This window comes from Mauremys reevesii, linkage group 6, assembly GCF_016161935.1.
Source record: "Mauremys reevesii isolate NIE-2019 linkage group 6, ASM1616193v1, whole genome shotgun sequence".
Classification (NCBI taxonomy): domain Eukaryota; kingdom Metazoa; phylum Chordata; order Testudines; family Geoemydidae; genus Mauremys; species Mauremys reevesii.
The window spans coordinates 42394963-42416971 of record NC_052628.1 but is presented as its reverse complement, the minus strand read 5'-3'; the positions used below and the strand labels follow the sequence as shown (position 1 = coordinate 42416971).

At 44.3% G+C, this 22009-nt stretch overlaps 2 protein-coding genes across 4 annotated transcripts in view; one reads left to right on the top strand and one right to left on the bottom strand.

Moving 5' to 3' along the window:
- The window catches only part of DMGDH (dimethylglycine dehydrogenase), a 76182-nt gene extending 75661 nt beyond the window's left edge, over positions 1 to 521 (bottom strand). For both annotated transcript variants that reach the window (XM_039544879.1, XM_039544880.1), the window contains exon 1: positions 407 to 521. In XM_039544879.1, the coding sequence (XP_039400813.1) occupies positions 407 to 513 (107 nt within the window). In that variant the 5' untranslated portion in view covers positions 514 to 521. The remainder of the gene's footprint in view (positions 1 to 406) is intronic.
- Positions 522 to 853: 332 nt separating this feature from the next.
- The window catches only part of LOC120408209 (betaine--homocysteine S-methyltransferase 1), a 32928-nt gene continuing 11772 nt past the window's right edge, over positions 854 to 22009 (top strand). The window contains exons 1-6 of one of the 2 annotated variants that reach the window (XM_039544885.1): positions 854 to 1090; positions 4170 to 4302; positions 11268 to 11386; positions 14198 to 14389; positions 15697 to 15844; positions 16557 to 16739. In XM_039544885.1, coding sequence (XP_039400819.1) covers positions 1043 to 1090; positions 4170 to 4302; positions 11268 to 11386; positions 14198 to 14389; positions 15697 to 15844; positions 16557 to 16739 — 823 coding nt within the window. In that variant the 5' untranslated portion in view covers positions 854 to 1042. Of the gene's footprint in view, positions 1091 to 4169; positions 4303 to 9279; positions 9496 to 11267; positions 11387 to 14197; positions 14390 to 15696; positions 15845 to 16556; positions 16740 to 22009 lie in introns of those variants that run through there. The other variant, XM_039544886.1, reaches the window with a different exon arrangement.

Below are 22009 nucleotides of genomic sequence, written 5' to 3'. Positions count from 1 at the left end.
GCTAGTATGGATTTCCCTCTTCACTTGTAATGAAGCCAAAACTGTCTGAGGCCTTTCACTAGTATTTTAAGGCCTTTGTCGCTGTCAAACCCAGCAAACTGGTGTGATTCGGCGGTGCCTCTTTTCTGTGAATTGCAGCACTTACTTTGTTATTCAGCTGTTAAAACGGTGAAGGGAATTTAGGGATAGGGGAGACCTATATTAGGTCAGCTCGCCCGCCCTCGCCTCTGTCACTCGGGGTCATACAACAGCTGCTGGAGGAAGTGGCGCCTGGGCACAGGGAAGCTCTCGCCTTAGCGAAGTTCTTCCACCCGCACCAACATTTTCCCTCCAGAAAACCGCGATGAGAGCGCGCGCCGCGAACCACCCCAGGCAGCGCAGGCTCTAGCCTGCAGGCAGGACTCACCACTCCGCAGTGCCGGAGCCGCTGCTAAGGGGGCGCGCCCGGCGGGGTAAGGCGGGCTCTCGGCCTCGCAGCTGAGGTGGGAGCAGCCGCCGGGCTCCCCGCAGCATGGCGCGTGCCGGACCCTCGCAGGCGCTGGGCTGGCCGGGCTCACTCGGCAGGGACGGAAAACAGCCTCCCCCCGCCCTCGGCACCCCCAGTGGCCAATGCCCTTAGCGGAGGGAGCCGGGGCCGCCCCGCCCCGCCCGCGGGGGGTGAGAGCTGCCCTGCGGGGGGGAGCGGGGCCACGGAGCCGCCCCCCAGCGAACAGGTCCTGCTGCCTTCCCTGTCAGCGAGTGTGAAGTGACACCACGTCGGTCGGAGGGGGCGAGGGGGCAGAGCCGCGCCGGGCTCGCACAGGATTGGCAGCCGCGCAGCGGGGCCAGGGTCCCAGGGAGGGAGGGTGTTGCGGATTCCGCAAAGGGAGTTGGGGGCAGCCCCGGCCACCCCGGACCCACCCCGCATCCCGCCCCTCCTCCGGGGCTATAAAGGGGCGGGCTGGGCTGTGTTCGCCGAGTCTCGCTGAGCTGCCGGGGGAGACTCCAGCCGCCGCCAGTAAGAGCCTGGGTGCAAAGGCAGTGCTGCTAACGCCCCGGAAAGATGCAGTCGCCGCCTGTCGGAGCGAGCCCCCCGCACGCCAAGAAGAAGGTAAATGCCCGGGGACTCGTGCCTGTCTAGGAGCCGCTGGGGGCGCAGGAAGTCCCCAGGCCGTGCCACCTCCCTGGAGCCGCTGGGGGGACAGGAGTCGGCCCGGCATATCCCTTGTGGGTAGCTGCTTGTGGCTGCTCCAGCTGTCCCGTGATGTGCTCCAAGGAGAAGCAGCCGCCAAAGCTCCCGCTAAGGGATTGAGCTCCTCACTTGCAAAGTCTGGAGACGCAGCTTCGCTGAGCTACCATGGGCGGCCACCGCCCCCTGCTCCCATTCGGGAATGCTGCTGCTAGTGCATAGCTGAGGTAGGGGGTGGGAAATAGAACCGTCATGCAAATTGAGTGAGGCAAAATCTTGTTCTGAGAACAGCAGTAGTCATCTCCCTGATATTGCCACCTTCTTCTAGCCACAGACCCTTTCCTCCCAGGGCATTTCAGCAGGTTTCAGAGTGGTAGCCTTGTTAATCTGTATCCGCAAAAACAAATAGGAGTACTTGTAGCACCTTAGAGATTAACAATATTTGGGTCTACGTTTTTTGGGCTAAAACCCACTTCATCAGGTACATCAGCTGATTTCAGACAATTTGAGGCTGAGAAGCAGTTTCTATAGTTGGCAGGTTCAGCAGGCATTGTCACTTTTAGTAACAGAATTTGCAGTCCTGCTGTTTCCTAGGACAGTGGTCTTCAACATTTTTTCATTTGCAGACCTCTACAAAATTTCAAATGTGGGTTGCACTCCTTTGGAAATCTTAGACTTAGTCTGCAGACCCCCAGGGGTCCGTGGACCACAGGTTGAAAACTACCGTCTTAGGACTTTACGTTTTTTAAAACTCTTACAACCCTCTGATTGTTGTTTTTAAATCAAAAGGTAAATATATAAACATTTCTACAAATAGGTAGATACAGTGAAAAGTTGAAGAGTTAACAGAAGCAAAATATAATCCCATGATCATAAATGTATCCATTGAGCTATTATTATGATAAATTATTCTCTTATATAACTTTATGCTGCAACATTCATATTTGGAATGTAATGGCTTGATCAAATGAGTGAGGAAATGAAGCCACTTATGAGTTCTTACCAGGAATAAATTTGAATTATTTGTGGTTTTATATTATTTGATATGCTGGATGAACAGTGTTCATTATTCTTTAAAATTCTAGGAGTGCTGTATGTTAAGTTGTTGTTAAAATACCATATGCACAATTCTTAATCAGATGGGATTTCTATCCCTAGCTTCCTTGCAACTGTACAAGATTAAAGTTACTCCTCCATATATTTATATGACTAAATCCCTATGTTTTTTGTGAGGGTACACAGATAAATGAGGGCCTTTGTACAGTCAGACAGTTAATTGAAGAAATATACTTAGATTGATGGTAACAGGCTACAATCCATTACACTTATAAGACCAAACATTTGAACAATATCTAAACAAAATTCGATGGTTTCAGAGTAATAGCATATACCAGATATCTCTTCATGAAAGGGTCTGTGAAACCATATAATTATACCACGTTCATGGAACATTGCACTTGTGTGAAAACGTTTTAACTATTTTAAGTAACACTTAAGATTACTATAAATGAAAGGGATCAGAGGGAATTTTTTTTTCAATTTTGCTTTATATAAAACACTGTATTTACTACTACTTTGACTGTTCCCCTTAATATCCAGTAAATTAAGCTGTAGCTACGCTACCAATTATCCCTAAAATTTCCTATCGTTGCTAGCACCAACCGGTACAACTCCACTCACGGTCGCATGGGTAGGAAATTGTGGGGAGGCTAAATTAAAAAGGCCTTCATTAGTTTTCCATGATGATTGTGTATGGCTTTCACCCAGGAAAGGGATTGAAAAAGATTTTAATCTGGCCCTTGAGCTCCTGCCAGAGAGCAGGGTTGGGAGCTTTCCCCGCTCCAGACGGGGAGTGGGGTTAGGGGTTTGCCTTGCTCCGCTCCACGCGTGCAGCAGCTCTGCGCAGCTCCTGGCAGCAGGAGCAGCCAGGGGGGTTTGCACGCTGCCCCTGTCCCAAGTGCCGGCTCTGCAGATCCCATTGGCCAGGAACCGTGGTCAATGGGAGCTGCGGGGGTGGTGCCTGCGGACGGGGCAGAGCGGTGTGGCCCCACCTCTGGAGGGGGGACAGGCTGCTGTTTCCAGGAGATGCTTCAGGTAAATGCTGCCAGGATCCTGCACCCCTGAGCTCCCCCAACCCCCTGCCCCAGCCCTGATCACCCTCCAAATCCTTTAATCCCAGCCAGGAGCAACCTCCTGCACCCCAAACCCCTCATCCCCAGCCCCACCCCAGAGTCTGCACCCCCAGCCAGAGCCTCCCCCTGTGCACCCCAATCCCCTACCCCAGCCAAGAGCCCCCTCCTGCCCTTTAAACGACTCCATCCCAGCACTGAGCATCCTCCTGCACTCCAAACCCCTCATCCCTAGCCCCACCCAGAGTCTGCACTCCCAGCTGAAGCCCTCATCCCACTTTGTGTGTCAGTAAAATGTTACATGCATGCTTTTTTAGCTGTGGCATACCTTCCTTGTGTCATTTTGTACCACAAGCTACTTGTGTTGCAGCATTGCCTTGGTGACCTTTATCTCAGCTGAAGAATAAATGAGTTACTAAAAAAGTAGGACGCTAGTGTTTCTCTTCCAGTAGTTAACAAATCGTTTGAGAGCACGTAGGGCCCATAATGGGTGGGATTTTAACCATTTGTTTTCACGGGAGCATGACTGGGCCCTTGATGTGTGATTTTTGGGAATGGTGCATTTTTCAATTTTTAATAAAATTGTGATTATAGTTGGGAGCCTAGGTACTATATGTATGCTTATTATAATAAAATCCTACATTCTTTGAAAACTGACCTTCTGCCATTGTTTAAGCCTGAAAGATGCTTTAAAGAAACAGAATAACATGTTGCTGCTGCTGCTGCCGCTGCTGTTCTGATTGCAGTAGCCCCCAAATTATGCTTGGCTGTTTCCAAAAAACAAAGGATGACAAAGTCCCTATCTTGAAAAGTGTGTAGCCTACAAATCTACATAGCTACAGTCCATCAACCTTTCCTCCCTTATTATTCAGGGTATTCTAGAACGTCTAGATGCTGGAGAAATTGTGATTGGAGATGGAGGATTTGTGATAGCTCTTGAAAAGAGAGGTTATGTAAAAGCTGGACCCTGGACTCCAGAAGCTGCAGTAGAACACCCAGAAGCAGGTCAGTCTTATTAACAAGAAACTGTAATCATGTGGAGAATGTAAAAATCTTTGACTATATATAATAAACAAATTACATATTTTTTATTAGAATTCTTAGCAGATTTTTAAATAGAAGTATCGAAACAGCTGCTTGATTATTTAAGACTCGTACCTTTGTTGTAGTGGGGCTATTTTAGGAGTTGTGTATTGACTTAAAATTATATTGTTTGTTTATTTAATACCTACAAGAAATTAGAAGTTTTTAATAATGAATGTAAGGGCTTAGAGATATTTTCATATACTCCACTATACTCTCATACTTTCAAGATTTACTCCACTGTGAAATGAGAAAAAATTAAAGGCTGTAAGCAGGGCTTTGGAGTGGAGCCCGGAGCTGGAGCGCAGAACAGCTCTGGAGCAGTGGAGCTGCAGGTTTTTGCCTGGAGCTGGAGCACAGCTCCAAAGCCCTGGCTGTAAGAACATAAGAAATGGTAAAGTGGAACAGACTAGGTATCTCCTCTCTGACAATGGCCAATGCAGCATACTTCAGTGGATGGTGTAACCTCCTTCTGTCTCCCTCAAAATGCACCTAATGGAACAATTCTCTACCATGAGGAGGAATTTCCTCCTGACCTAGCAAGTGATCAGCTTCTGCCTCAAAGCATGAGGATTGAAAATTATAGCATAACAAGTGTAATGTAGATGCAATTATCTATTTATGTACACAATCTTTTCTAGAAACTTAGTAGTCCTTATAACATCCTGTGGCAGCATATTCCACAAGCTAGTTTACAATGGGTAGAAAAGTATTTCCTTTGATGCATTTTGAATGTGGTGCCCTTAAATTTAATACAGAAAATAGGAGTGCCAGAGTAGCCTTTATAACAGGTCTATAAAATAACTAATATTTCCTTGCTCTAATCCTTTGTCTTCTTTGAGCCTCTCTTTATATGGAAGCCTTCTCACAATGCCTTTTAAACAGGGCTTAAAACCATCTCTGACACTTGCTACTAATGTGCTGATAACCTATTACTCATGTCTATAACATGCTTATAACATTTATTAACCCTTTATATACTATTTATAAATGTATTCCCTTAATATGAAGTGTGAACATTTCCTCTTCTGTGCAGTGTGGTGCCTCCTCTGCACTGCTGACTTTTGCTCCTCCACCCTGCACGGTCATGTTACACAGAAAGTAGGTGTGGAAAATAGAGGAAGCAGCTGGCACGGCCAGTTGGTATGAGAACTGCTACAGAACTATCAAATCCCTCCTACCTTGTAAGGAAAGCACATGAGAGATGGAGGCTCTGGACAGTGGGCAGGGAGGGAAAAAGAACTGAGGGAAAGAGTGGGAGCCTAGGAAGAGAAGGAGAAGATGAGGACTAAGGAAAGGAGACCATGTGTGGGAGGAGATGGGCAGGGCAGATGACGGGGAGAGCAAGGGGGTAGGTGTGGTGGTTGGTTGTTTTTTTTTTGTTTGTTTGTTTGTTTTTTTTTAGGGGGGAGAAATGTTACCTGAGTAGGGATAAGAGAGTTCAGAAATGAGCCCTAAATGCCTACAATGTGAGATGTGTAAACAATTTAAAATGCTATCACTGTACTGAAACCCTTGCAAGATTACTAATACTATTGCTTGGTCATATGTGCAAAGTCAGATTTTGTCCACATGGTGGGTTGAAATAAAAAAATGATTTGAATGAGTTGTACTTTAAAACTTTAAAAATACAGCACATCTTTAGCTAATACACCTCAACTATGACTGCAAAGAACTCTTAAATTATTGTTAAGATTCCTGTAGCTGCTAGAGGCCCCAACCATGATGGGGTCTATTGTGCTAGGCGCTGTACACCTAGGAAGAGACAATCACTGCCTTTAAAGAATTTACAATCTAAATAGACAAGACAGGCAAAGGAAGTAACATCCCCCTTTACAAATAGATTTAAAAATGTAAAGAGATATTTGTGATATGCCAGAAGTCACCTAGGAAGTCTGTAGCCCAGCTGGGAATTACTGGGTAAAATTTGTTGGCCTTTGTTATGCAGGAGGTCAGACTGGATGATTGTGATGGTCCCTTCTGGCATTAAAATTGATGACTTAAACCCATTTATCGTGAGGTTTCAGGCCAGTGTCTAAACCATAAGGCTATCCTTCCTCTCTAAATATTGACAAATTTAAGATCCTGCTAATTCCTTACCTGGTTGTTTGGGATATTCATCTAGTTTGCATGTTTATGAAAAAATTTTATTGGTTCACCTGCATCACCAGTCCCTTGATTTTGTGAACTGTGCACTCTGCTGGGGATGTCACAATCATCAGCAAAGAGCACTTGAAGCCTGTGGGGAGAGGGAGGTAAAACAAATCGAGCATTATTAAGGTGCTGTAAGAGAATGTGTGGTCTCTTATTGACCCACACTCTTAGCAGAAGTTGGAACCCTTCAGGGGGTTGCTATTTCAGCCTTGTTGACTGACTGACCATTGGCCCATGAAGGATACAAAAGACACGGGAAAGGCTCCTGTGGTTAGCACAATATAGGTTCTGGAGCTCAGCTGTCATAAGATAGAAACTTTAGGAGCAGCCAAGCCCAGAGAAGGGTTGGCTGGATTCTTGTGATAATTTTATTAAAGTAACACATGCGTGCACACACACCCACACCCTCCCCCCCCAGAAGGGGGTGAGTCTTGAACATGTTTTAACTGTTTTAGAGTAGGGTAAGATTTCTATCGGCTCACAGGAGAACAGCACTTATTTTACCCTGTAACATAGGCACCAGCATACTACAATGATGAGCATTACTGCACTAGAAGAGGGTGTGCAGTAGTGTCACACAGCAGAAACAGGATCCATGAGGATTGTGAAAACTGTAAAAAGCATTTTCAATTTTCTGACCAGCTGTATCAATGACCCTTTATGGAAAGTGGCTGATAGAAAAACAAATTAGTGGATCCTAGACGTATTCTGAAGTGGCCCTTTGTTTGGAATGAATGACCTATTTTTAAAATTATAATTAACAATAAATGCTGCTCACACCTGGAGTGTTTTGACTGTCTCTGTTCAAAGGATGTGAGATTGAAACTTGATACTGCTACTTGATGCAGGATTTGAAGAACTTTCAGAACTCTGAAGTTGAGCAATAAGCTATGTTCCTGACTGGTTCTTGTGTAATAGCTGGTATAAGCAGTGTTCTGTTATAGCAGCCTCCTGGGTTATTCCAGAGTGTGAGTGCCGGATAAGACTGGTCTGGTTTCTGTGCTCAGCACTGCCCTCTACTGAGTGGAATCAAACTTGCCCATGTATATAGATACACTGTATACTCCTGAGGGCATTCTGTGCCAAAAAAAAAAAAATCTTGCCCACAATATTTTAAAATTCTGCAAATGTTATTTGTCAAATAAACATGGAGGCTCCAGCATGGCATTGGCGAGCACATTCTGGGGCATTGGGGCTCAGTGGAGTGGGGGTCCAGGTGCAGCTGGTTGGGGCTCAGTGGGATGGGGATGTGGGTGGCTTGTCAGGGTGGTCCAGGTGCAGGGGGAGTGGGGCTCATCAAAGTGGGTTCTGAGTGCGGGTGGGGGTGAGGCTTGGCGGGTAGGTCTGGGTATGATGGCATCTAGATGCATGGGGCTTGGGCGGATGGGGAAGCAGCTCTCTGTACAGTGATCCCTCCCCCTGCAGCTGAGGAGAGATGGGTGCAGGAAGCAGTGAGAGGAGTTTGCAGAGCTTCCTGCAGCTGGGGAAGAAATCTGGGAATGTATCAGACTCAGTCCTGAATGCCATGCAAGGGAAGAGGAAGTCCCGTCCTCCCCAGTCCAGCCGGGACTAGCAGCTCAGCCTGGAGCAGGGTAGAAGCCACCAGCCAGGTCTTTCCCCTGCCCCACAGTGATTTACCTCTCTGCCAGCTGCCCTGGGCACCCAAAACATTCTGATGGGGGAAGCCACAAGAGCGGTCATGCAACCCTTCCCAGCAGTAAGTCATTTTTTCTGTGGGGAAGCAAAGAAATCTGCGGAGGCATAAATTCTGCAGTTGTGCAGTGGTGCAGAATCCCCCCAGGAGTAACTCTAGTGACTACTGTTTGAGCTAGATCTGGGTTAGAAGCCTGTATTTCTTGAAGACTGTGTTTTCTAGTCCTTGTGTTGCATCCAAAGAGTTGGCTAATGAATCAGGTTATCTATCAGCAATGTGATATCATATCAAAGGCTTCTTTTTAAAAACCTCTCCAAACATCAGCCTTGGAAATAGACATTTTTATATCCTATTACCATACACCTTTATAAAAGTCCAAGGGACTGTGTGGCCAAGCTTTGGCTGTGAGATACAGGGGCTTACACTTCTGTCTTACTATTTCATATCTCCCTAGGGTGGTGGTCTTCCAAAAGAAATTACCATCTGTCTGGTTTCTATTTAGTGGGCTGTGTGTAAAATAAATTGTTAATCCCTGTTCACCTACTGTGACAACAGCAGCGTTCTATATACAAACTTATCACTGATTAATTCTAATGGACCTGATCTCGTAGGTAAAATTACTACTAAAATCACTGGAAGTTTTGTCTCCCAAAGTACAGGCTTGGGCCCAACAAAAGCATTACATTTAACTTTATGGGATAAGTGACATTTGTGCTAGGATTGCAAGTTCTTTGGGGGCAAGGACCTTCTTTTCATTATATATGTACAATGCTCAGTAAAATGGGCCCTTGGTCTTGGTTGGAGTTTCTAGGTGCTACCACCATACAAATAATAAATAGTATTAAGTTTGGGTAGAAAAGGGGGAATAGCAAATGCTGGCCATAAGAGGAGGGTGCTTGGCAGTACACTAACATTTTCACATAAAATATTGCTTTCGTGCTCTTTAATTTCCAAGATTGATAGTTATTCCTGTGTGCTGGAGAGCTTGGGACTAAGCCAGCCCTGATTACAAGATGAGCCCCACCTGAGAGGAATCAAGTGATTCTGATATAAAAGCCAGCAGGAAGCTACTGAGAAAGGGTAGTTGAGAGAGTGGTAGAGGTTGTTTCAGGTAGGAAGCTTGAAGGTAAGGATGCTCAGGAAACAGAAGCCATAGAAGCAGTAGTTGGCTTGAAGAAGCTGCTGGAGGGAGCAAGCCTGGTTCCTGCAGAGACATTGAACTTTGACCCAGCTCTGGGAAAGAGGGATGGGAACCCTCCAACTAAGGAAAGAGAGACTCCAAACTGGGATTGGGGCCCAGAGTGCAAGTATGTACCAGGGGACTGAATATATTGGACCCCAGGTGGAGAATATTGTAACTTTCCTTTGGACTGTGTGGAGTTTAAGGAGCCTTGTGAAAGAGAAAAAAGGGGCACTCAGGCAGCAGTAAGTGGCCACAGTGCTACAATTAATATTTTCTTTTTTCACAGGCTAGAGCAGATCCCTTATCCTCATTGTCGACTAATTTCCTGGGCAGTTGTTGTGTTCCCTTTCTCACATTGATCTAAGGGCTGGTCTACACTACAGCTGTAAGTCAATCTAAGTTATGTTACTTAGGTCAACTTACAGTGCTTCCTAAACTCCACTGTGTCGATGGGAGATGCTCTCCTGCTGACTTACCTTTATGCTTCTCAAGGTCGATGGGAGAGCACTCTGCCATTGACTTTGTGTGTCTTCACCAGACCTGCTAAATTGACACTACTGCATCAATGGCAGCAGTGCTGATTTAGCCATAAGTGTAAACATGCGCTAAGTCTGATCTCTTTCCATACTTCCTCTTTCTTTTGCTGACATCTGCTTTCCTTTCCCCTTCACTTTACCACCTTGCAGCAATCCTGCTAAGTGACACTTTGTTAGCCAGAGTTTGCAGAACCCAAAGCAATGGTAACTTAACTGTTTCTCTCCAGGTGGTGTCAGGAATAAATCAATGGGGACAAAGTTCCTCTGTCTGTTATGTGATACAAACCAGAGTGCTTTTACCTAAAACTACTTTTTTATTAGATCAGAGCACGTGCATGCTGTCACAGTAGGTTCAGAGCATATTTAAACTTATATTTACCAAGGTTAAGAGGGCTTTGAGGACTCAACAGCCAGGCTTCTGGGGCCCCCTCCTTCTGTGTAGCTGCTGGGGAACTTAGTTATCAGATCCTTGCCCACAGTACTTGCAGACTGCTCCAAAGTACACTTTCTAACTAAACTTTTTAGTCTGACAAAGCACATACCTCATAATACTTCCTGGTAGGCTAACAATTTCCCTAAAACAGCCAATAACAATTCATTAGTCTCCTGATCAGAAAAGTATTTCTAATCAGAACAACAATAAAACTTACTTGTCAAAGGTGCCTAAAACCGAGGTTGGTTATCCAAATATTCCTTCTATATTCAGGGAACCTTAACTTCCTGTCCCAACCTCCCATTCTGATAGCAAAACTGCAAATGTGCAGCTGCATGGCTTTGCCTCTCAGGGTCCTAAAACTATTTCTAACTATGTGATGTTTTGGTTTCAACTGGCAGGGGTTGAACATATAAAATGGCTGATTGCAGTGCTGTCAAGTTCTGGGGTACATTCAGGAATGTCAATTCGGGGACTACAACTTGGGAGTTCTGTAGAACAGACTACAGCAAAAGATAGGCAAGGTGCCAAAGATTCAGTGAGTGAGCTTACTGTCAGGGTAATTGTAGGGTAGAAGGTCCTCCATGGTTGATTAGACAGATCACTGCAGATCAACATCACCTTACTGGAGACTGACAGTCTCAGCAGAGACTGTTTGACTGGCTAAGGAGACTGAATTGTCTGCTTTCTCCCTATAAATTGTCCCTCCAGGTTAGGAGGTGAATCAACAGAGAAGGTGGCAGTGTTTGCTGCAGATGCTATACTTGATACAAAACTAAGTAGAAGAATTCTTTTTACAATACCATTAATTCAGAACCTTTCCTAAGCTAACATAACCTAACCAATAAACACGTAACTGTGCAAACAGGTGCTAAAATAGTAACAACCATATCAAACTTTTTTTTGCCTTTTTTTAATACCTTGCAGTTCGTCAACTTCATCGGGAATTCCTCAGAGCTGGATCAAATGTTTTACAGACATTCACCTTTTATGCCAGCGAAGATAAATTAGAGAATAGGGGCAACTACGTAGCTGAGAAAATATCTGTGAGTAAAACACTGGTTTTAATGGTGATCTATGGAAAATGGATACTCTTCTCTGGTTTGAACATGGAGGCTTCTTTTTACAGCTTGTCAGAACTAATTTAGCCATGTTCAAGGGCATGAAAATAAAAATCCCAATCAAATGGGGAGGACTTATGATTTCATAGTCTGAAGTGGTAGGAAGGACCTCCGGCTTACAATGGCAAAGGGAAAAAAATCAAAACATGGGTAGTGGTGAGAAGAGGGAGAAGGACTATTGAGTCATATTTGTATTCAACTTAACTCCAAATAAACTAAGCTATTTATCTTAAATAGGGTACATTAAGGACTGAATCCACAAACAGCAAGATCTGTGGTAACAGGAAATCCTTCAGCATCTGGAGAAACATAATATGTCCCAGAGAAAATAATATGTGGATAACAAATAAGAATGAATAGGTGCTAAGAGCATATAATCTACAACACAGCAATAACCAGTACATCCAAAATATTGGTTTTGGTCCTAAATCTTGCCCCCTCTTTAGGTGAAGAGGGGCCCTGACAGTAGAACTACTGTGATTGTGCTGCACAAGGGAGGAGAAAGATATTGTGAGCCCCCAGGGTACAAGAGTGGGTGTGGACTCCAGCTTAGGGCTCTGCCCTGTATAGCAAGTCTTTTGGTTTGCCACTGTGTGGTTCCTCTCATTCTTCTCCCTGTGAAGGGGGTCACATGCCTGCTCAAGTCTTTGGTAGGTGGAGAGGATTCTATGAGGGGAAGAAATTCCTCTCCTCATCCCTGTGGAGATCTCCATGCCCTGAGAAATTACTCAGGTTAGGTGCTGGGGCAGCATTTGGGGCCTAATTAACAAATCAGGGTTACCCACAAGCCATTGCGTGTATCAGAATGAGATAGTTCTGCTCTTATACCACATCATCAGATCTTGCCCACTTAGACTGTCATAACTTCTATTCAGCCTGACTTCATACTTCCATCCAGTTAATGATAAATATGCCGAGCCTGATTCTACCCAGAAGATACAAATAATTTCCAATGTATGTAGGTTTGTAAAGAGTTGCTCATATCCCAAAAGGAAGGAAGCATTGGGCCCTGAGTCATTACTCATATTCTGGCATTGTGCATTGTTTTGACAAGAAGATCCCAATGTGGGAGTGTCTCAAAACAGAGTGGCTATACATTATTCTATGATCAGAATGCATTCAAATGACTTTATTTCTAACATTACTATAAACATTTTGTTCTTAAATTCTTCTATCCCAATTAACATTGTGCCATATTTACCTGTTTTTATTAATTCATTCAGAGTGAGGTGATTGAGTTTGCATAAAGAGGACAAATGCTTTAGGGTTTTGTTTTCATTTTTTTAAATCCCTGTTTTTGTTGGTTGGACATGCTTCCATATCTATAGGGAAAACCTTGCTGTTTGTTCTATCAATCCCAAATCATGACCTTTTAAACAAATTATTATTTTTTCCCAAATTCTCTTAGCACTGCTAACAGGTGTATAGGGAACTTGGCTTTCAGTCTACATTGATTAATCAAACATAAGTACTGATATCTGTTTTCCTTTTATATACCCATATATTTAAATTTGTTGATGTGTTATCTTTACAATAGGATAATTAATGCTATTCTGGTTAAAATTTCATTTGATCTTCACAGATGTATGTATAAGATCCAGCTTAGTAATTTGAGTTTCCAAAGTATGATATAACAACCACAGACAATCAACACTTCTCAATTTATAAACATCCATTCTTACATAGAAATCCAAAAATATATGTAAACATATCCATATTAGGCCCCATAGGTGGTCTTTTGAACTGTAAAGAAGAATCTGTTTGAAACCAAATACTTGCTTATTTTTATAAGCAGAAAATTCTTAGGAGGATCTTTATATGGGGTATATAAAATATCTTGATGGAGGATTGTTGTATACATACTAATTAAATTTAATTATGGCTTGACTATGAGGGATCCAAAACATCTTAGTATGATTAAAATCTCTTGGAAATATGTTGTCTCTTTATATACAGTTCACTTACCAAAAAACAAACAAACCAACCTTTAAATATCCATAACTGGTGAGTAACCAGTCAGGTACCCAGTACAACAGGTTAACCAACAGACTTGATCCACAGTGAAGTGTGAGAAACCAGATAGACTTGGTACTCTTTAGTAATGCAGCTTATACCAAAACCATCATGTATTTTTGATGAATATTCAGAATTATCAAAATGAATGTTATATAATTGTGAGATTAATAAAAAATATTTGCAAAATAATTTGTAAATGCAAAATGCTACTACACCTCTACCCCGATATAACATGAATTTGGATATAATATGGTAAAGCAGCACTCCGGCGGATCAAAGCAAGGTGGATATAACGTGGTTTCACCTATAATGCAGTGAGATTTTTTTTGGCTCCCAAGGACAGCATTATATCGGGGTAAAGGTGTATAAATAAAAGCAAAATGTTGTTCTAACAATACACCACCATAGGCATCAATCACGATAACGTTAGTGTCAGATGACAGTGTAAGATAGTTATGTGCCCTGTTAGCTAGCCTGAAGGACATGATATGTTGACCTTTATTCTACTAACATGCTGCTAAAACAATTTAATGTCTTCATATTATGACAAGTTTCAGATGGTGTGACATTACGTGGTACTTTAAAATGTTTTCTATTTCTAAAACTAATTTGAAATTTTAAACATGAAACTGATTATGGTTCCTAAAACTCATTTTTCTTCTGAAATGCAGGCATCTCTGTAATAAGTCAGTATTGATGTAGTCTGTTCTCATATTTCAGAGCCAGACAGTGAATGAAGCTGCTTGTGACATTGCAAAGGAAGTGGCTAAAGGAGGAGATGCTTTGGTAGCTGGAGGAGTCAGTCAGACACCAACATACCTGAGTGGCAGGGATGAAGCTGAGGTTAAAGCAATTTTTCGTCGGCAGTTGGATGTCTTTGTCAAAAAGAATGTGGACTTCTTAATTGCAGAGGTAAATCCAACCGTAAAGAAACGAAGTGCCTTCAGTTGATGCAATTTGCCAGCTTAGAATTGAAGTCTTTAGTCAGTTTTTTGGGAATTCACACACATGTTGATGCCTCCTTTAAAGTTTACTACTGTGCTCTTACACAAATAGTAGCAGATATATTTTTTTCCAAATACAATACTGGCAGACATTGTAGTGTAGAGTGCAACCGAGACCCTAACACCAAATCTCTGTTCTGGTCTGTGTAGGAATAAAAGGGGCGGGTGATGGGGCTTTACCCCACTTTTGCACCTCCCTATAATCCGGGTGCCTTCTCCGCTACCATCCTAAATTAGAGGAACCTTAAGACTGTTCTAACTTGCACTCTGCTGCCCATGACCCTTGATAATAGGTGGACGCAGCAGTGCTCCAGGCATGGTCCCATTCCCCTGGTCACATTCCAGCACATCCTCTGAGGGGGATGACGTGGAACTGACTGTCAGTTTTGTCCATCTGGGGAAGACCTTATATCAGCAACATTCCCTGCTGGGCAGGCCTGCTACCTTAACAGCTCCTTTATGCTGCCAGACTGGTGTTCTATAGCCCCTTTACAAGGTAGAATGGAAAATTGAGCCCTTTGTCTTCATTTGCAGCTAAATCCAGAGAGGTACTAAGCACTTCCCGGTCTTCAATTGAAGTGGAAGAGGTTCATCAGTATTTGGCCTGTAATCCTTCAAATGATGCTGATGACAGTTCTTGGTATTCCTTGTGGAATTGGGATCTTTGTGATTATTCAGGGCCAGATTGTGGCCACACAGGAGCATAAGGAGGCATAACACCTTCCTCCTATCTCTGCTCCAGTGTGGTCTTCCCACATCTCCACTGCAGGTGTGGAAGGGTAAGCAGGGGCCATGCAGGCAAGTGGGAGTGAATGGAGACAAGGAATGGGCAGAGAACAGCAGAGCTGGTGAGTTAGGAGGGTTAATAATCTGCTTCTGGCACTAAACAATAGCAAATGACCACACACTTGGAGCAAGGGAGGAACAGGGAAGGAATCCAGCCTCAAAGGCCTAGTTCTTTCTCTGGGGTGCTATGCACAGCCATGTACAGAGAACAAATTGTACAAACATAATCTAAATCCCAGTGATGGAGGCTGAGGGTCTGATTCTATTAATCTTTATAGCAGTGTAAGTCAGGAGTAACAGTTACACCAGTGTAAATGAGAGGAGACTCAGGCCCTGAGATCTACCCGGGTGGGAGGGGTAGAGATTAAGGAGTGTGTAACACTTAGGCTGGGTCCTCACACACAGTAGATTAAATTTACTTTCTTTCAGTATTTTGAACATATTGAAGAAGCTGCATGGGCTGTTGAAACCTTAAAAGAATCTGGGAAGCCAGTCGCTGCTACCATGTGCATTGGTCCAGAGGGAGACTTGCATGGTGTACCACCTGGAGAATGTGCTGTCCAACTGGTAAAGGCTGGTAAGAAAGTTCCTCCCCCATATACTCTTAAAAATATTTAGTTTTAGGAGTATGAGACGAACTGAGGCACCTACACAAGGAACATAAAAGTACACGTCTCAACTAGGTAGGGTAGTGGTTATAATTAATAAATGTAACCAGGTTGCTTTCCTGCCTTATAATCTCTACATCTCAAGATTCATCTTGCAAAAAGGGGGGTATAGCCAGGGAGTCTCTATGTCTTGGTAATCCGTGGCTGTTAGAACAGATCACTGAGCCATAAGCAACTGGCATAAAGTTGAGCAGTCCTAAGACTGTTCTACTTGGGCTGCTGAAGCAGCCCCAGGATCACAGGGGGCAAAAAGGTGGGCTAAAGCCACTGGATGTTGGTGCTGGAAAAGGGGATGGGGCATGGGATAACACTGGTGATGGTACGAGTTGGAGGGAAAAACAAGAGATGAGGGAAATGAATGCAGTATGGGTCACATACAGAAAAGACAGCTTTCCCATTAAAGAATGGGAGGGAAACCATGCAAGATCTTAAGAGTGTCTCGATCTCCTGTCCTGACACTTGATTTTGCTCTGATTGGCTTGTGGTCGTACTGGTAGTGTTGAGGTTGAATGCTTTGCTTCCAAAGCATTCAACCTCACTCTGGCTAAAAATTTTCATTGCTATTAAGTCATGGCCCAGTTCTTGGAAAGCAGTGTAACTGGAAAGTTGTCTTCTTCACAGGTGCTTCTATTGTTGGAGTGAACTGCCATTTTGATCCAGAGACTTGCCTGAGAACTGTGAAGCTCATGAAAGAGGGCTTGGAGGCTGCCAAACTGAAAGCACACCTGATGTCTCAGCCACTTGCTTTCCATACCCCTGACTGTGGGAAGCAGGGCTTTATTGATCTGCCAGAATTTCCTTTTGGTAAGACCTAGACCATTTTTTAAATTGGTGATTTTTAGCAAAGATAAAGCTGCAGTGGTATCAGTGCATGCAGTGGCATCAATCCGTACACTACTGTGCAGAACTTCAAATCAAGGAAAGGCAGAGCAGTTGCTATTAACCAACATGAATTTTAGAATCATAGAACTGTTGGGCTGGAAGGAATCTCAAAGTCCTCAAATCCAGCCCCCTGTACTGAGGCAGGACCAAGTAATCTTAGACCATCCCTGGCAGATGTTTGTCCAATCTGTTCTTAACCTCCAGTGGTGAAGAGTTCAGTCTCCCATGGAAGCCTATTTTACAGGTTAACTACCCTTATAGTTAGAAAGTTGTTCCTATGTCTAACTTAAATCTCCCTTGCTGCAGACTAAGGGCTGGTCCACACTAAGAAGCGGGGTCGAACTAGGGTACGCAAATTCAGCTACGTGAATAGCGTAGCTGAATTCGAAGTACCCTAGTTCGAACTACTCACCCGTCCAGACGCCGCGGAATCGAAGTCCGTGGCTCCAAGGTCGACTCCGCTACCGCCTTTTGCAGTGGTGGAGTACCGGAGTTGACCGCGGCGCTTCCGGAGTTTGAACTATCGCGTCCAGATTAGACGCGATAGTTCGAACTCCGAGAAGTCGAACTCACCGCGTCGACCCGGCTGGTAAGTGTAGACTAGCCCTAAGACCACTACTTTTTGTTCTATTTCTAGTGGACATGGAGAACAATTGATCAGAGTCCTCTTTTTTTATAACAGCCCTTAACTTATTTGAAGACTTACCAAGTCTCTTCCCCGCTTTCCCCCCCCACTCCCAAAATCTTCCTTTTTAAAGTTTTCTAAACCTTTTCTCACTTTGCTGTTCTCCTCTGGACTCTCTCCAATTTGTCTACATCCTTCCTAATGTTTTGTGCCCAGAAATGGACATACTACTCCAGTTGAGGTCTCACAAGTACTGAGTAGAGCGGAACAATTACCTCCTGTGTCTTGCATACATTATTTCTGTTAATACCCCCCAGAATATTAGCCTTTTTTGCTACTGCATCACACTAACTCAAATTCAATTTGTGATCCACAGATCCTCTTTCACAGTACTACCACCTAGCCACTTATTCCCCAACTTGTAGCTGTGCATCTAATATTTTTCTTCCTAAGTGAAATACTTCATTAAATTTCATCTTCTTAAATTAAGACCAGTCTCTCCAATTTATCAAGGTCATTTTGAATTCTAATCCTGCCCTCCAAAGTGCTTGGAACCCCTCCCAGCTTGGTGTCATCTGCAAATTTTATAAACATTCTCACTCCATTTATCAAAAATATTGATCTTTCTGTAACTCCTTGGACACAGTCTCCAGGCAGGCAGCATGCCTCCTGGGACATGTCAGGTCAGCAATGGATGCCTCAGTTCCCCTCAGAAGGGAATCCCTGACCACCAGCACTCTCCATCTCCTCTTGGGTCTGGGAGGCTTATGGCCGCTGCACTTTGGGGCAGCTGGGTCCTCCTCCTCCTCCTCAGCCATTGGGGTCTGCTTCTCGCCTGCCCCCAAGGCTGAGAGGCTGAACGGTGCAGGCAGAGGAAGAACTAGCAGAGATGATGGTGACACACTGTTGATCCCAGCCCTGCCCCCCAGCCCTGCCGGTGCCCCTCACTCCCAACCCGCAGCTGCCCGTGATCCCATCCCTGCCCCCCCACCCATCCCTTATCCTCCTCCTTATCATATTTCAGGCAGTTGTACATGTTAAAGTATAAGGCTTAATAACCAAGCTAGAGGGTATTTGAAAAAAATCAGATTAAATACACACCTCAATATCTATTTAAAAAGATTAATGCTGTGCTTTGCTATGCCCCTCTGGGTGGACTCTCTAAAATGCAGTACAAAGTAATCCTAGATTTTTATAGCTTGGATTATGTCCAAAAATCTGTTCCAACTAGCTCAGAGACTGACAGAACAGTTTCACCATGTGGCCAAGAATCCTCAGATTTCAAATTCAAATAGAGCCCTCCTCTAAGAGGATCCATCTCCATACATGTTAAAAACTCCTCCATTTCACTGGAGTTCCTAAACATAGAGCTTACTTTTATAACTGACTTTTTTCTTGTATTGTAGCAAGAAATATGACAGCTGTTCCTACTCTATTTCTTTGAAACATTTTTAGGCTGTACACCTCTCCTTTTTAGCATCTGTTCAGGCTTTGGCCCCATAACACTACTTAGCTGCTTGTATAAACTTTTTTTCTTTGCTGCGCAATCTACAACAATTCTCATCTCCATAATGGAGATAACAATGGCTATTTCCCCTGCAATCATTCTATTGCTAGGTGACACTCGTTATTCAGGAAACATTGTCTTGTATGAGGTCATCTGCTAGTATATTCCCAGTATCATAGATTAGAACCAACATTCTCCCCTCCCACTGCTTACTCTCTGGCCAAGAGCCTGCATAAAGGGGCTAAATTGAACTCTGGTATAAGTGAATGGATACCAGTGAAGTCAGTTGTCTAATCTAGGTCTGGATTTGACCTGTTACATGTCCTCGTTTCATTTCAAGTATCTTAACCTGATATTGAAACTGAGTCTTTCACTGGCTGTTGGATTAAGGCTGAAATCTGCTTTTGCTGTTTGGATTTGTACAGCCTTAGCAATAGTTGCCTATTTGTCTTTCTGTACCACTGTGTATCTACACCTTGTTAATCCTTTCAGTCAAAAAGCCCAATCTTCCAAGGAACTCTGGAGAGGTGGAAAGAAGCTCTTATCCCATGTTGCTGAGGAGATTATCACAGGTCTGATGTGCTTGTCTCCTAGTCACTACAATGGTTTCCCAAATATCATGTCTAATGCAAGGTCCCTGCACTTACCTTCAAGGTGCTCAATGGTCTGGGCTCAGGTTTGCTATAAAACAGCCCAAAGCTCTAGAACAAGAAGTATAGCCATTATCTTTATCGTTACACTAGACAACTTCATTGTGCCTCAGGAGCAAAGTTTATTTGTGCAAGAGATAGAGCTTTTGCAGGAGCTGGTCCAAGATTGAGGAACAAACTTGTGTATACTCCAAGAACCAGCACAAATCTCCCCTGTTTTCATTCAAAGTGCAAGGCATAACTCTCTGACCTTGCATTCGCTAATACAAAAGCATAACCTAGTGTGCATATAGTTTATGAAAGAGAATCCCATGGTGCTTTTTTCATGTGGGGAGAGGACAGGAGAAGTTGATCAAGTCACTAATGCACTTCTGGAAGATGCTTGGATAGCAGGGTGCTGAGGGCAGAACAAGAACGTTAATGGAATAGGAGGAATGTCCTCAACAGCTTTGTCTGCATTTAAATCAGTTATTCTTAAAAGTAGCCGGTTCAGCACTAGACTTATTCATGCCTCTCCTAGATAGGCCTACCAGCTTGTGGCAGATCCTCTTGCTTTGGGACAAGCAATCTTAAACAAAACTTTCTTCACTGATTCCATGCTATAGGACCTGTTATATTTATGAATGGGGACTCATCTAAGGATTGCTTTTGAGAGGATGTTTTCACGCACTCTGAATTTGTTGGTTTAAAAATAAAATCAGGTACTTTCTTACGATGTTAATTCCCTGAATGCTAAAAGCAGCATATAGAATGCATGGTGTCCATCACATCAAATATTACTCTTTAATTCAATTCAAAAGGATACTCAACATTTTAAAATTCATTCCTTGTAGCAAAAAAAAATTCAGAACCTGTCCAGAAGCTTCAGCCACAAGTATCAAGGAACTCTGGGCAGGTGGAAAGAGGCTGTGCAGGAGGAATTGCTGCAGCAGCCTTGTCGATATTGATGATGTGGTGATGTTCGCCCATCGTTGTCGATGAAGACCTCAACAACTCATTCGTTCGATGACCAGGCTCTGTGCGTCCGAAGATGACTGATCAGTCCGATTCGGGCGTGGAACGTCCTGTCACATGTCGGGCAGACATGTGATGGCACTATCGATGATGTGCGGGCAGCTCTGGACTTGCGCAGCTCACGCTTTCTTTCAGCCTCAGCAGTATGCCTCGCCTCAGAGGTATTACTGCCTGTGTGAATGAGGCTGCGCCATGCTGGACGGTTCAGTGTGAGGGTTTCCCATGTGGCGGTGTTGATCTCGAGGGACTTCAGAGAGATCTTCAGCATGTCCTTGAACCGCTTCCTTTGTCCTCCATGGGAGCGCTTTCCCTGGGCGAGTTCTCTGTAGAAGAGCTGTCTAGGAATGCGCTCATCTGACATTCTCACGACATGTCCGGCCCATCTGGTCTGGGCTCTCATCAGCAGTGTGTGAACTGACGGCAGACTGGCTCTGGTAAGGACTTCAGTATCGGGCACTTTGTCCTGATTTTTTAGAAGCTTTCGCAGACAGAAAATGTGGAAGTGATTGAGCCTTCGTGCATGACTCCGATAGACAGTCCACGTCTCGCAGGCGTACAGCAGAGTTGGAAGCACCACTGCTCGGTAGACCTTCAGCTTTGTTGGTAGGCTGATCCCTCGACATTCCCAGACATTGGAGCGCAATCGGCCAAATGCAGAGCTGGCTTTAGCAATTCTGCAGTTTACTTCATCATCGATTGACACTGCTTGGGAAAGGGTACTGCCCAGGTACTGCCAAGTGGTCCACTGCCTGAAGTCTCTGTCCATTTACAGTGATGGACGGTTCTGAGTACAGAGCGTGGGGAGCTGGCTGGTGCATGACCTCAGTCTTCTTGATGTTAATGGTGAGACCAAAGTTGTTGCATGCAGATGAAAACGTGTCCATACTGGCTTGCATTTCTGGCTCTGTACTAGCATTCAGAGCACAATCATCGGCAGAGAGAGTCTCGAAGTACAGTTTCCTTCCCCTTGGTAATGGCACACAGTCGCCTCAGATTGAATAGTTTCCCGTCAGTTCTGTACTTCAGGCCTACTGCTTCAGTACAGTGTTGAAAGGCATCAGTCAGAGTGGCAGAGAATATCATGCTGAACAAAGTGGGTGCTAAAACACACCCTTGCTTGACGCCGTTGGTAACTGGGAAGGCCTCAGATGTTTCACCGTCATCCCAGGACACGAGCCATCATACCGTGATGAAATTGACGTACCATTCGTATGAATCTGTCTGGACAGCCGAATTTTGACATGATCCTCCACAGGCCCTGGCGACTGACAGAGTCGAATGCTTTCGTGAGGTCCACAAAAGTTGTGCAGAGTTCACGATTCTGCTCTTGACATTTCTCCTGTAGCTGACGCGCAGCGAAGATCATGTCAATAGTCCCACGTCCCTTGCGGAAGCC